The sequence below is a fragment of the Garra rufa genome, chromosome 20 (assembly GCF_049309525.1).
Source record: "Garra rufa chromosome 20, GarRuf1.0, whole genome shotgun sequence".
Lineage (NCBI taxonomy): Eukaryota > Metazoa > Chordata > Actinopteri > Cypriniformes > Cyprinidae > Garra > Garra rufa.
In genome coordinates, this window is record NC_133380.1 from 20,518,078 (window position 1) to 20,534,200 (window position 16,123).

Here is a 16,123-nt window from a genome sequence, read left to right on the forward strand (position 1 = left end):
TAATTGCTATTACACAAATAAACTATGGGTGTTGATACTGTAATCTAATATGCTAGGGCAAGAGTTAGCAACCTGTTGGACCTTACAGTGCCAATTTTCTTTCTTACCAGTGTTTTTGCTGTTACTTTCTATTAAAACTTAAGTCAGAATTTGACGTGGTATGACACATTTATGTTGTTTGATGTCAATTTAAACCTGAATCTGTTACGTCAATTGAAAGTCAGTGATAAATGTGGTTTGTGTTTTTGTAGCCACCTGATAAAAAGGTCTGTCAGAAAACATGGAGTGATGACCTATTGAAACAGCATGCGTCAGCTCTTAACATCAGGTTGTTTCGGTTTAGAATAAATATGACCAACATATACGGTTACTTATGTTTATTCTCATGAAGTGAAACTCCGCATATGACCCATCAGTTCTTGAGTGATTTCCTATAAGGCGTTTTAATCAGTCTGAATAGATTTTGTGGTAAAGCAGGTGACTCATAACTGTTTAAATATATCTTTATTTTATAAATTACATATTGAAAACAACAATACAACAAACTGACCGCAAAGGTCTACTTTGCAGCATGACATTTATAATCATGCAAAATGCTTAGAAAAATGTTCTAAAAAGTACTTCATTATAAATAAATTATTCTCACATAAACTGTAAGGAAACAGATATTTTTAGAGTCAAGTAGTAAAGATTCTTCATTCTTGAATCTGTGCAGCTGTCCCGGTTTAAAAAAATATAATAAATATCTAGCTTCACGTAAGTTTGGTCTTAGTGTATTATCAGTGGTGTTGGAAACTTTCTATCCATTCAAGTAATGAATCCAGCTCTCCGATAGCCTTCACTGCTCCTGCTGCCTGATCAAGCTGAAAGACAAAAAGAGAGTTTTTTTTTTCATTTTCTGTTCTGATTATGCGGAAGAAGTCATAGAGTTTGGTGGAATGTATTTAAAAATGTTGAAATGTGTTGAACTGAACTGAGATAATATAAATATTATCAGATTAAATCACATATTTAATCATCTACAGTGCCTTGCAAAAGTATTCATACCCCTTCATTTTTTTCACGTTTTGTTGCAGCATTATGTTAAACTGTTTCAAATTAGTTTTCCCCACATCAATTTACACTCCATACAACATAATAATGACAAAGCAAAAACCAGATTTGCAAATTTGACAAATTTATTAAAAATAAAACACTGAAATTAGTACATTGCATAAGTATTCATACCCTTAACTCAGTACATAGTTGAAGCACCTTTACAGCCTCAAGTCTTTTTGGGTATGATGTGACAAGCTTTGCACATCTGCATTTGGCAATTATCTGCCATTCTTTGCCTCACATTTTCACCTCTCAAGCTCTGCCAGCTTGGATGGGGGTTGGCAGACATTTTCTAGAGTCCTAGTTGTTCCAGTCGTCTTCCATTATGGATAATGGAGGCTACATGCTTCTGTGAACCTTCAATGCAGCAGATTTTTTTCTGAACTCTTCCCTAGATCATTGCCTTAATGCAAGTTTGTCACTGAGCTCTACAGGCAGTTATCTTGACCTCAGGACTTGGTTTTTGCTCTGATATGCATTTTCAGCTGTTAGACCTTTTCTTAGAGGTGTGTGCCTTTCTAAATCATACTCATTCAAATGAATTTGCCACAGTTTAACTCCACTCGAAGTGTAGTAACATCTAGAAGCAATATGAATGCTCCTGAGCTAAATTTCGAGTGTCCCAGAAAAGGGTATGAACACGCAACGGGATCTTTTCAGTTTTTTATTTCTAATAAATTTGCAAAGTTGTTACAAACCTGTTTTGTGCTTTGTCATTATGGTGTATGAGATGTAGATTGATGTGGAAAAAAAGTAATTTAAAGAAGTGTAACATAAGGCTGCAACATAACAAAACGTACCAAAAAAAAAAAAAAAGGAGTGTGAATACTTTCGCAAGGCACTGTAAAAGGAAAATCTGTGAAGCGTTTAACAGTCTGTGTTGTCACACCTATTGTGTGTTCTGTCAGTGAATTAAGTCTCTTACCTTGTCATATGTAGTTTGAATGGCGGCGAGTTTTTGTTTGGCATCTTCACCGCACTCGCAGTGTGCATTAGCATGCTTTTGGATAGACAGAAACAGTGACATGATTAGATTATTCTGCTAAAAGCTTTCCAACAACATCTCTCTATCTCTATTGCTGTGCTCACACTTGTCTCTATGGTTCATCAATATTCTAAAATACACAGTGTCTGATTTTATTTACAGCTGCTTAATAATATAGAGATAATCACAGCTTGCACTAGGGCTGGGATTTGATACAAATTTCATGATTTGATTCGATTCCGATTCACAAGCTTGCAATTCAATTCAATATTGGTTATTTTGGCTATATATCAGGTACAGTACATGCCCAAAATACTAACACTTTATTTTGAAAGTCTACTTTAGACATTCTGCTAACAGTAAGTAACTTGTCAACTAGCAGTCATTAAAGTAGAATGTTTGCTTAATGTCTTCCAACACTTTATTTTGATGGATCCACAGCGAACAACAAACTGACTATAAGAAACGTGCAAATATATGTCAACTTATTCTACTACCCTTAAAACTAACCTAAGTCTACTCTGAAAGTTAGTAGACATATAGTAGCAAATTAATGAGAATTAATTGTCATGTAGTTGCAAGTTACTTATAGTTAGTTGAATGTCTAAAATGGACTATCAAAATAAAGTGTAACCAAAAAATATCTCAGCTAATACTGTAAAATATACATGACAGTCAGTTGGTATTACATTAGTATAATATTGAAGGTTAAAATGAACACAAATATACAATACTTAATTTAGAGTCAAGTAAGTTAAATATTATTATTTTAATATTAAATATTAAAAATGTTACAATTGCATAATTATATTTCTACAATTCTTTTTTTTTAAATATAAACATTTAAATGGTGACTGTCATAAAACATGACAAATTTATTCAAACATAAATTCAGAAGAACAGTAAAAATGCTAATGAATGTTATTTGGTGCACATATTTAGCAAAATGTCCCTTACCAGAGTTAATTTTTCTAGCTGACTAATGAGTTTTTGATCACTGAATATTGCTGAGGTAAATGTGACGTTACGTGACATTGACGCCTTTCCGCAGTTGAAAAACTGACTGAGCAATTACATGACAAAGGATATACGGATTTCAGGAAGTTAGTTCGTTAAGGAAGTACTCTTTCTTTGAACAGAAACAGAATTTGAAATTTGTGATTTTGTTTGATATCAAATGTAACAAAGCACAAAGCTTATCGCGATTTATTAAATGGGAGACGTGCTACAATGCTCCATTCATTACCTGACTAAATGATTTTTGGGATTTAAGAATCAAAATCGTTTCAGAAATTTCGCAATTGAATTTTGTTTTACCCAGCCCTAGCTTTCACATCCATTTATTCACAGACAAGTATGTAGGTCATAGTCTGTAAAATGGAAAAGTCCCACATATTGTAGGATACAAATTTTTACGACTCAGCATTGTTTTAGTCAGAGACCTTCAAAATAATGTTTTTAAGTCTTTGACCTCGACCTTTGTGAAAAGATTTGCAAGTTACGACAGTGTGCAGGACTTCTCCTATCTTTTTCCAGTCTTACAATTTCAACACTTTATAAAATATTCTTTAACTAGTAGTGTTACATACACACACTCGCAGGTCCTTGGTGATACTGAGGAAGGAGTTGGCCAGAACGCTGGTGGTTCTGCGATGTAGTGAATGACTGCTGGTGTAGTTGATAAAGACCTTATCCATGTAGAAGTGAAGGAGCTGCCTGAGAAAACAGCAGCTTTCTGTTGCCTAACAATGGGAAGACATATAAACGACAGATTTTTTTTTAGTAATATGCGATACATTTTAAGTCATCAGTTTATTCTACAAAGATTATGACGCTACAGTTCCTACAAAAAGAGTATTAAAAAAATGTTACCTGTAAACTATTCATCACGTCTTTTCTAAGTAATCTGATTCCCTTGTGATCATCTCCAGAAATCTGTCAAAACAAAAAAAAGATATTATCAGATTGTGTTACCGTTGTAATCACTACATAACTTCAAACCACAGACACAATCAAATGAGGCCACCTTAAAAGTAGAATTGTTTACATGTGAATTTTCTGCTCTGCTTTTGCAAGGAATATGATTCATCAGCCTGATAAAGAGCTGATGACATTGGCAGGAGTTTCCACAAATCGACTGAAGTCCTTTTGCTCTTTTTTGCTTTGTCATGCTTAAAAGTCATTGGCGTTTTGAACCCAAAACCGAAACATGAAAACGCATGTCTTGGCACATGCCGTTCTTTTGATTTAGGCATGCAGAGTGCAAGAAGAACTTCAAATAAATCAATAACCTGTTGGTTGACATGTCAAACCTGTCAAGAAAGCCCATTGACGTCACCAGTGACGTCATTGTTATGGTGGGAAACTTGACTTGACTTGGCACATTTATACGTTTAGCATGCACAACCAGCTATTTTAACAGAAGGAAATGCAGAGACAAATACATGACAAAGGCTAGACTGTATATGCTTACCATGTTTTGACGGATGTGCTGGAAGTGGTGTCTGAGTTCATGCGTGTGAATGTTCACTTTACAACTGCCCAAGTGAAGCCGCCGACCCTCGGCTGTGTCCCATAGACCACACAGGATGGTGCATACAAACATGCTATATATGATGAACGCGTCCTTCATTATGCTTCTGAGAGTTTGTGCTAAGAAGAAGACACTGTAAGGATAAAAATGAAAAATCATTAGGATATTAAGTAAAGATCATGTTCTGTGAAGATATTTTGTAAATTTTCTACCGTAAATATATTTCGACTTAATTTTTAATTAGTAATATGCATTGCTAAGAACTTCATTTGAACAACTTTAAAGGCTCAATATATTTTTTTTTTTTTGCACCCTCACATTCCAGATTTTCAAGTAGTTGTATCTCAGCCAAATATTGTCATTTCCTAACAATACCATACATCACCGGAAAGCTTTATATGCGCTATGTGCTATATAATTCTGAAATAGTATAAAATAAATACGCTGTATGTTATATATTATTACCTGGTGAGGTCCAAGAAGTGTTTTTCTTCATAGAATGATGTGCACCTCTGCATGGCGATGGCAGGTGCTCTTATAGTGGGACAGGAGGGGAATTTCGACAGGTATTCCTTGATTCTCTTCTACCTCCCATTACAGTAAGAGGAAGTACATGTCTTGTACAATGCAAGATCATTAATGCATTACAATGGGAATTGGCACAAAGGGATGAAGGACGACTTCCGTTCAAACAATTAGTGACATACATAATTTTATTTTACCTGTAGTGGCACGCTATGAAGTGTAGTTGTGCAATTATAAATATTATAGGCTACACTACCGTTTTAATATTTTGGGGTAAGCTTGTTTTTAAATTCTTGAAAGATGTCTCTTATGCTTATCAAGGCTGCATCAACATACTGTAATATTGTGAAATATTATTCATTTCCGGTAAATTTTCAGAAGCCATTACTGCAGTCTTCGGTGTCACAAAATGCTGATTTGATGCATAATATTTCTAGTTATTATCAATTATAAAAACAGTTGTACTTAATATTTTCAGGATTCTTTGAGGAATAAAAGGTTTTTAAAGTCTTTACTCTCACTTTTGGTCGATTTAGCGCATCCTTGCTGAATACAAATATTAAATTCTTTCAAAATAAAAAAAAATTTGACCCTACTTTTAAACACTTTATATTACTTTGTTGGGAATTGCTGAGTACTGAAAAGTTATTCTAGTAACACTTTACAATAATAATTTAACATTAGTGAACTACATTAGTAAACATTAACAATACTTCTACAGCATTTATTAATCTTAGATAATGTTAATTTCAGCATTTACTAATGCATTATTAAAATCTCTAAAAAAGTTGTGTTTGTTAACATTAGTTAATGCACTGTGAACTATGAACTAACAATTAACAACTGTATGTTTATTAACTAACATTAACAAAGATTAAAAAGTAGTGTAATAAATGTATTGTTCATTTTTTGCTCATGTTAGTTACATTTACTAATCGCCGCCTTGGAATTATAAGCTTCTATGTGCACTTTTAAGATATTGAGCTTCAAACATAGACTTCTGTAGATAGAATCTGTAAAAAGGCCCAAAATGTACACAGCTTACAAAAAACAATCACATAATGTAAATATGTGACTTAATTTTGGCAAAAATGTCAGATAAAACCTTATGATTCCAAGGTGGTGTAATGTTAACAAATGACACCTTATTGTAAAGTGTTACCAGTTATTTTTGTGAAATAATAATGAGGAGGAAAGACTGTACATTGCTTGTACTCATCATTTGGTTGATCTTTATTTAGCCTCCTTCATGTAAAAGGCAGATAACTGTACACTTACCACAGGGACGGTCCCTCAGGGGCCTTTTTTGTTGATAAGGGGCTCGGTCAAGTGATAACCGTCATAATCATATCACTTCCGAAATTTGAACTTAGGACGTTTCGTTTACTAGCTGTACAAACATCTCTACATCATTGCATGTGTGTACATCATCTGATAAAGACTGACTGAACAGTTCGGTGTTTCCTTTTCAATCAAGTGTCAGTTTTTTCATCTTTCAGTACAGCTCACATGAACAATTACGTAAATCAAATTTCCTTTAGTCACCAAAAATTGTTTTCATATTTGACGTATGGTTAATTTGTCTTAATTTTCTTGTAAACGTGCCAACTAATTTCTTCCTGACAGTATTGTGTTATGTGACAATGTTTGTTTTGCTTTTCTTTTGAAAGTACATGGTAGGCTACAGTAGGACGCTATTTCTGCTACTGTTTGGCTTCATTGATAGGAAATACAGTAAATTTAGACCTTTCTTGCTCTGTTTCCTGTTGCTGCAGGCAGTTTGTTTTCTGTTTGTCCTTCCTAACAACGGTTGCTCTGAATGTTTGCCAATCAAACCTGTACTACTGCAAGAAACAGGTAGCTGTGTTTGGAAAGACTTCTCTTTGCCCAGAAAGGAAACAGATGACATGAAATACTTGTTTGATTAGTAGTTTAAAATCTTAAAGATGTTGAGACAGCAAATTCATTTGCAGGAAGAGTCAGTAAGCAGGAAGAGAACTAAAAAACGAATAATTATCATTAATAGATAGTGCCAAATAAAAAGTTCCTGGTTTTACTGTTGCATTATGTCACCATGTAGGAACCTGAAACATGATTTCAATGGTTCACGTTGTGATAACTACTCTGAAAGTTCCCACAAGGTGTCACTATAAACATGAAAGAAAAATGTGCTAGGTAAACATGGCTTTGGAAAAGTTTGTGTAAGTGGTTCTTTTAAAGGTATAGTTCACCCAAAAATGAAAATTTATGTCGTTCCAAGCCTGTAAGACCTTCGTCCATCTTCAGGACATAAATAAAGGTATTTTTGATCAAATCCAAGAGCTTTCTGACCCTGCATAGACAGCAACATAACTACCATATTCAAGGCCCAGAAAGGTAGTAAGGACATTGTTAAAATAACCCATGTGACATCAAAGGTTCAACTGCAATGTTATAAAGCTACGTATAAATATATATAAAGTATAAATACTTTTTGTGCACAAAGAAAACAAAATTAACAACTTTATTCAACAATTTCTTCTCTTCTGTCAAACTTCAGTTAGGATAGTTCGACGCATGCCCAGCCTTACTTGACCTAGAATATACAGATGATGAACTAAGAGAGAATGATGTTCTACCTCAGAAATAAATTGTTGAATAAAGTCATTATTTTAGGTTTTTTTTTGCTCCATAAAATCAAGGTTGAACCACTGATGTCACATGGACCATCAAAAATATCTTAATTTATGTTCCGAAGATAAACAAAGGTCTTGAGAGTGAGTAATTAATGACAAAATTTTCAGTTTTTTAGTTCACTGAAAAATTCTTTTGGAACCTTGATTTTGTTAAGGGTGTATAGTAAATTCTACACTAAACTTGTCTAGGTTTATTGTTATGTGAAGTGTAAATAGTAGGTGAATTCTACATATTCTGCATATGACTTTTTCAACCGAGTATGTTGAAACGGAACATTTGTTTTTTATACATATTTATTTAGATAGAAATACTGTCACAAGATAAAGGCAGGACTACACACAGTACCTTAAAAACACAGGCACATTAAGGACATTTTCAACTACACAGTAGTTACATTATTCCCCCCTTTATAATTTTGTTTCATTATATCTTAGTCTACCCCTAAAGATCAATAAACTCATTATTGTAACTACGCTTGTTGTCTGTCGCACAGTACGTCAGTTAATGTACCTTTATTTTTAGGGTTTAATTAATTCCATTCAGCCATCGCTGCTGCCGCTTCGGTTCGGTATATTCACATAGAAACGTTTAATGCAGAATACTCATGCTCAGTTGTATTCAAGGCAGGAAATTCAATAAATATGATGCATTGAAAGTTTTTAGGTTACACAATGAAACATTCCTGAACATAACGAAAAAAAATGCATTGTTTAAAAACTTGTTTTCTCAGGTACTGTTTGATTCAATCAGTACTGTCAAGTAGACAGGAAAGTAGGCCTGGTTGTGCACAGGCATGCAGGAATCCATTCATCACTCAAACCATCTTACATTACTATAGCACGAAGGTGTGTGAAACACATGATGACATCTGAGGGGACGGGAGGAATCAAGTGATTGCCATCCAGACGCAGGTATCTCAGTTTGGGCGCTCCGTTCTCATCATGCATGCCGAGAGAATTAGAGGGACAGATCTCAGTGCCGTTTAAACCTGCAAAGATAAGTAAATGTGTTATTTTGGAGAAAATGTTCTGTGGGACAATAACAAACTGAATTGAAGTACGTACTCTCAATGTTGTTGTTGTTGAGATGAAGTTGCTCCAGCTCGGAGTTGAAGAGGGGAATAGTGCTCAGCTGGTTATGGGACAAATGCAAATCCAACAGTGAGCTCACGTTGAACACCAACTTTGGAACGCCTTTGTCACTAAGCTGGTTGTAGTTCAATCTCACAAAGGCCAGGTTTGTGAAATCCTTGAAGTAGTTCTGTGGAATCTCCTCAATGTTGTTTTTGTCCAAGAACAGTTGGAAAAGGCTCTTCGGTATGTTCGTAGGCATCTTCCTCAGGATGTTGTGGGCCAGGTTGAGCTGAAGCAAGTTCTTCAGATCTTTGAAGAGGTTCTTGCCCAAGCTGCTGTCGCTGATCCTGTTGTTATGCAGATCCAGAAGCGCAAGATGTTCCATCTTGCTGAACGCTCCAGGAGGGATCTTTGATATTTGGTTGCGGCTGAGTCTAAGCTGCTCCAGACCGTCCGGCAAGTCACCAGGCACCTCCTTTAGCTCGTTCCTCTCCATATAAAGATAAAGTAGGTTTGGTAGCTTCTCAAACAATTGTTTCTCCACTGAACGGATACGGTTGTTTCCCAGATTTATCCATTTAAGCTCAGTGCAGTTTTTGAAAGACTCTGCGGTTACTTGGTCAATGTAGTTGTTCTGTAGGTACAGGTAGTGGGTGCGGAACGGGATGATCGGGACCTTCCGGAGGTTGCGGTTTTCACAGTACAGGGCATTTGGGTAAGATGGTGGGCAGAAACACTCTCTGGGGCAGTCTGGGAATTCTGAGGGAGGGCCTAAGATTGGAGGGGGAAAGTCTGTGGGTTCCTGGGGTTCAGGCTCAGGTTTTGGGGCAGGAGGAGGAGATGGTTTCTTTGGAGCAGGAGGTTTCCTAGTTGGACGGGCAGGCTTTGGTTTTGGTCTTCGCTGGCCACAGACATCCGTGATCACAAGAAGAAGGACAAGAAGAGAGCAGTATGCAAGCCCAGCTTTCATGGTCCTGGAAAGAGAAGCAGTAAGAAAACATTGTCATGTGCTGATTAGTGCAGTTCATATACAAACAAGAACATATTTTTTTAAATTTACACTTTAGTAAATAAGAAGTCATCTCTAACTTCAGTTGTTTGCAGGTTTTGGTGTCTTTGAAAATGAAGATCTCTTGAAGTTCTACAGGATTTGTGATGTTTCGGTGTGTGTGTTTTTTGGATAAAGAAGGATAAAAAACCTACCCGATCTCATGACGAAAATGTACCTGTGGGAACGTTATCGCAAAATACAAAATAATGTACCAGTACCAAAACCAAGCTTAAACGGCATGCTTGCGATTGTGTTTTTACACCACATTCGCTTTTGTTCATACTATCGGTTAGGTTTAGGTGTAGTGCAAATGGTACATTATTTTAAAACATCACAGAGCATTAGAGTTATAGCACCACTCAACAAACATTTAAAGTCAGAACTGCAGTGACACATACAAAGCCAATGTTGCATAAAATGTACCATATGTATGTTCATCGGTTATAGAGAAAGAAAAAAAAACGAACACTCTTTTAGCGTCACTCAGTGGACATTTCACATCAAATAGGTCATGAATGGCGGTACATATTTCGCATCTTGCGAAAAAGTTCCCACAGGTACGTTTTTGTCATGAGATCAGGTTGGGAAAAACATCTTTTGTGTTTTTCTTTTTCTGTGGAGACCCTTCACCAAGGTCAATCATGACGGAGATAAAGACTTTTGATGTCATCTTTGTCAAAGCATGCAGTCATGTACTCTTCCAGTTTGGCTGGATTATTATGACTTCTACAGACTCTGAAAAAAAAAAAAAGCAGCTCTGGATATACAGGTTTCTCTGCACAGGCTTCTGATAAAGACTCTATTGTGCAAAGTAGGACCTAGGAAAGAGTGAGCCTTAATGAGGGAAACAGGCTCAACACCCAGGGGAGCTTAGAGGAAACCAGTGGCTGGAACAATTTCAGCGTTACTGCTATCTGCACCTCTATGTATCAGTTTGTTTAACAAATACCACAGTTATTGTGATTGTTGGAAAACCAAAAACATTACATAATTACTCCAATAGCAGCCAGCCTGCTCTACTTAGCCAGAAATGTTTTTCTTTTTTAAAATATTTGTCTTTAGTTCTAAGTAAGTTAGTTTGCAGACAGTACAAAGTATAAAGATAAACCATATTACTTTTTTTTTTCAGACAATATGAAAAACTCATTTTTTTATCGAATAATATAGCTCAAATTATAAACTAATAATGAGGCAAAACTCCTATATGATAACACTGACTACTTCTCAAGCTTCAATAATTCAGTATCAGTCTTTGACTTTAACTTTGCAGGACATTAAACCCAATCACATAAAAAAAGTTTTAAAGTAAGAACTTTTATATTCTACGATTTTTATTTTGGTTTATGTTTGAAGTTTGACTAGACAAAACATTTTAAGTTAGCTTTTTTTGGCTCTCCTGCTTTGGAGTCGCTTGTCTTTTGGATCATAGTCTTGATTACCTAACTGTGCTTTAGCTTCCATTTTCAGAAAAGTGCCCAGATGTTCTCTTTAGGAATGTTCTGATACAAAGCAGAATTCAGTTTTTTTTCCCCCCTCATAATTTCATAAATGATTTTAAACCACTCTTAGAATTTTTTTGGCAGGTTGACTGCTGGGAAGTGATCTCAAGTTGATGATTATTGTTCTTACTATGGTTCAGTGAAAAGAAATGGTTTTGTAAGATAAACAGACTGATAAATTTCAACATTTTTTTCAGCTCTGAGCTCCCAGCAGGATTTTTCTTTGATCTTTTTTTATACTGAGGTTTGTGCTGAAACATGATGGTAAAAATAAGTTAAATTTGATTAAGCAGGGTTGATTTAATTGGGTTAATAAACCTAGTCGGTTAGAACATTGTGATGCTTGTTTACCCAGGTTTACGACTGTCTAATATCAGGTTTGATTTGATTAGATGGGCCAGGCCCCAAAAACATCCCTTTTCAATTCCATTGTTAAGCCTACATAAATCATTTCACTGGAGAAATGAGATATTTTATGCATCCTATGCAGAGACTCACGCCCAGGCACAAAACAAGGAGCAGTGCAGCGGGTCTGATGGATGATCACAATCAGATGTTTGGCTGAAAGTGCCTGGCTGGGTGTCAGCTGCACGGTCATGGAGAGCAGGCAGCAGGGCTCAGGCCTTAAGAGAAAGGAAACCTGGGAAAATGTTGATTTGTTTAGTTCTCTTCTGTGTGCCTGCTTTAGGTGGGGTGCAGATGAGTTTGTGATCCTATCAGGGCTTTGGATTATTCAGAAACTTTGATTAACAAAGTTAAATAACATTTGTGACCATATAAGGAGATTTAGGTCATTACTAGGGATAAGACAAATGCATAATAACAAAAACATGTTATGAGTCAGTGCTGGCAAGACCCAAAATAGGAGGGGAACTGTTGAGTTTTAGAGGTTGAAGAAGACAAAAGACGTCTCTGGGATAATGGTTTTGCCTAGAAATGGATTGGACCAGAAACATTACAGGTCTGCTACCTAGGCAGTTGATATGATTAATGAAAATGTAGCAGAAAATCATTGAGAAAGCTTCTCCTGACATATCAGGTGCAAGATGGCCAAGTTTGATGAATGTAACAGATGCTAATGGAATCACTATAGCCAGACTCTGCTGTACACTGTTGGGTATTTTCATCATTTTGTTTTCAACTGGTTTCTCGTGTCTTAAAATGTACACACCAACAAGACTTTGATAGATCAGACAGGAGGATAGACCTGGAACTTTTTTTTTCATTATCTTTTTATATTTTTGGTATTATATTTATATGATAGCCTATATATTATATATGTGACCCTGGACCACAAAACCAGTCATAAGGGTAATTTTTTTTTTAATTAAGATTTATACATCTTCTAAAAGCTGAATAAATAAGCTTCATTGATGTATGGTTTGTAAGGATAGGTCAATATTTGTTTGAGATACAACTACTAAAAATCTGGAATCTGAGGTTGCAAAAAAATCTAAATATTAAGTAAATCGCCTTTAAAGTTGCACAATTTAAGTTCTTAGCAATGCATATTACTAATCAAAAATTATTTTTGAAATATTTATTTTTGAGATCTTTACTTAATATCCTAATATTTTTTGGCATGAAAGAAAAATCAATAATTTTGACCTGTACAATGTATTTTGGCTATTGCTACGAATATACCCATGCTACTTAAGACTGGTTTTATGGTCCAGGGTCACACATATATATTTATATTTTTATATTATATTATTGTTTACAAATTTATTTAAAATTATTTTAATAAGAACAAATTGTCTCATTATTGTTTAAATAATTTATTGAATGATTTTATTTTAATTATATATGCATAAGAGAGAGTCTGCCTGCATTTAGAGGTGTTAATGCAAAAAGTCTGGAAATCTGGACATTAACTGAGCCCTAAGAAGTAGGTGCAAGAGTACCAGAATGTACAGCCAAAGTAATCATTCCATTATTTTCATAAGCTTTAACTAAATCGAATAAATGACACTTGGCAAATGAAAGCAGACTTCAGGACTACATTAATAGCTAAATTCTTGTGCCATTTCTTGCCAGCATCCACAGATTTTCTGATTATTCTGTATGTATTTATGTTGCTAGTCTCCTTTGAGACTGATTTATGGCTATTTTAAAGAAACAAAATTTTCTTACCTGTTGCTGGTTCCTGCCCTCGTTTGATGAATCCTCTTGCTGTCACTTCACTCTCAGAGAGTTCTGCTCTCCCACCTTGCTTTCTCCTCCTCTCTCACTCTGTTTCTTTCCCCCACTTTCCTCCGTACTTCCCCTGTTCTCCTCTGCTAAGCAGGCTGCCTATTGGGTCGTTCCCTCTTTTCCTTCTGAAGGTCAACAATTCTGTCTCCCTGCCCCGCCTTCAGGGAAAGTGCCTCAAATTAAATAGAAACATCCATCCCTTAACACCAGGATCTGTTCTCCTATGCTGTACACACTGATGCATGGAAATGGGTGTGTATCAAGGACTACAGGACCAGTGGGACGGGGTGGGGATCAATCCAGAAAGCGTGGGGTCAGAATTCTTTCCAGCACCATCCTCTACCCAATCACGCGGATCCCTGGGATACTTCATCAAAATCATGTGCTTTTTATTTAGTTTAGAACCACAGAGTACTGGATAGCTTTGCTTTTTGCATACTTGGGTGGCGTATGCCTGATTTTCTCTGAAATCTCATCACGTGAGTTCCCTTATTTGGGATTGTCTGACTTTTGTGATTCTGAGTGCTCTAGGTTTTAGGAAATCTCTCTCTCACTTGTGCAGAGAGCTGCAGCTGCAGAGCAGTGGTGACGAAATGTGAAAACATGGTTCTTACTCCCATTGAAACCTATTTATCTCCCTCACTCACAATTGCACATTTACACTGGGAGGTCAGAACCAGGCTTATATTTTAAACCCAAAAGGACCTTAACATCTTGAGTAACAGCATCTGTGATATATGGTGTTTTAGAGTTGTAAGTCGTAAGAGCTGCAGCACTCAGTCAGTTGCAGGTTTTAAAAGGACTGTTTTAATGTTGTCTTCCTCTGAGATCATTGGCAATGTCCCAGATTTGCACATCTGTGCTAAATGAGAATCATACATTTGTGGGCTGTAATTGTGGTTAGTTTCATTCAGGGATTGTTTGAAGCTCTTAAACAGCCCAGAGACCTGTACCGGCCCATTACAACCCACTACAAATAACCCTGCTATATTAGCTGTTTGGGACAGGGCCGTAGATTAATGTCAGTGGAGTATTGTGTATTGACGTCTTTCTATGGTTGAGACAACATAACGCTAATGTTTATTTCTGTGTATTTCATGCTATAACTAGTAGTAAAGAGGAAGAGATCTGTTCATATGCCGCTTGAACTGCGGGCAATTCATTCACAGAGCATGTTACTTCTGGTATTAAACCAAGTCTCACGTTTAAATTTTGTCATTTTTAAAAGAAATTCAAACTATTAATGTCACGTTTGGGGCTCTTAATTGTGACAGACTGATGTAGCGCCTCAATTCTAGCGGATCTAATGTCAATCAATCTTTTTCTGCTAGTTATAGCATGAAGATCATCAGCATCAGATGGTATGTTGTCTCAAACACGAAAAGACGTCAATACACACTATTTTTTTTAACTTTAACTCTACTGACGTAACTTTCCTGTCTGGCTTGTTTGTTGAACAAACTGGAGGATTCTCTGTTGTGATTGGTCAGATCGCCTGTCAATCAAACTCCTGGCGAAGGGTGATTAAAGCCTGGTAGTGAAAAATAACAGACTTCCAGTTGGGTTTCGGACTATGTACTGGGAATTTTTTTGTGGGTATTGGTGCGTTACATGTGTCTACCTAATTTGTACATGTATTTAAAACATAGCTCAAGGGGCACTTCATTGAAATTATATAGTTGGTGCTATCAAGCTATCAACCATTTTGCCGCACCCACTTCTGCAACCCAAATTAGATGTACAATTTTCACCACTTTTGGCGCATCTAAAATTTCATGAGTTTTCGAGCATGTTTAGGCCCTCAAAAATGCAGTTCATTTTGTAGAAGAAGAAGAAACTGAGGCCCTTATTAATTAATAAAAAATTATAGTGATGTGCACGGAAAAATCATTTCTTTTTTTCTTTTTTTTTGGGGAGTGTTTTTCTATTTTTCTTTGATAGGACAGTGGAGATATTACAGGAAGTGAGTGGGATCGGGAAAGGTCTACGAGGCAGGATTCGGTCTCAAGGGCACCCCAGGCGCAACAGCACCATATGTCGGCATCGACAAATCATTTCTAATAAATTAACAAAATTGTAGTTTCTGTGACTGTAACTATCAAATCTAATGTTTACGAAGTGTTTGTGAATCCGGAGTTGAGTTTTCAGATAGGTCTGTTTTATGCGCAAATTGCTCTGAATATATATATGTGCAAGATTCAAGAATGAGGCCCATTGTGAAAAATTTAATTTCAATTACTGCAAAATATTACAATTGTCAGATATAAAGTTATAAGATATTACGTCAATTTGATGAAAAAAAAAAAAAAAAATCACAACGTGTAATATAACATGGCAACCTTAAGAAAAACTCATTTGTGAGGTATTGTCACAGCATAAAAGGAGGCAGAGACGGAGGTAAGTATAAAACATTAAAGGTCAGTTTATTGACAGAACGGTAAGTATTTTGCAGCAGGTGAGGTGAGTATTCTTATCTGAGAAGTTCCAAAG

The 16,123-nt window shown here is 36.0% G+C and overlaps 2 protein-coding genes across 2 annotated transcripts; both read right to left on the reverse strand.

Annotated features, from left to right (window-relative positions):
• Positions 1 to 779: 779 nt before the first annotated feature.
• Positions 780 to 4,715, reverse strand: il19l (interleukin 19 like). The gene is made up of 5 exons (XM_073825291.1): positions 4,557 to 4,715; positions 3,956 to 4,018; positions 3,673 to 3,825; positions 2,024 to 2,098; positions 780 to 863 (listed from the first exon to the last, which is right to left on the reverse strand). Exons 1-5 carry the CDS (start codon positions 4,713 to 4,715, stop codon positions 780 to 782), a joined length of 534 nt encoding a protein of 177 aa, XP_073681392.1.
• Positions 4,716 to 8,092: 3,377 nt separating this feature from the next.
• prelp (proline/arginine-rich end leucine-rich repeat protein) lies at positions 8,093 to 13,870 on the reverse strand. The gene is made up of 3 exons (XM_073825811.1): positions 13,574 to 13,870; positions 8,882 to 9,864; positions 8,093 to 8,805 (listed from the first exon to the last, which is right to left on the reverse strand). Exons 2-3 carry the CDS (start codon positions 9,858 to 9,860, stop codon positions 8,642 to 8,644), a joined length of 1,143 nt encoding a protein of 380 aa, XP_073681912.1. The 5' UTR covers positions 9,861 to 9,864; positions 13,574 to 13,870; the 3' UTR covers positions 8,093 to 8,641.
• Positions 13,871 to 16,123: the final 2,253 nt, after the last annotated feature.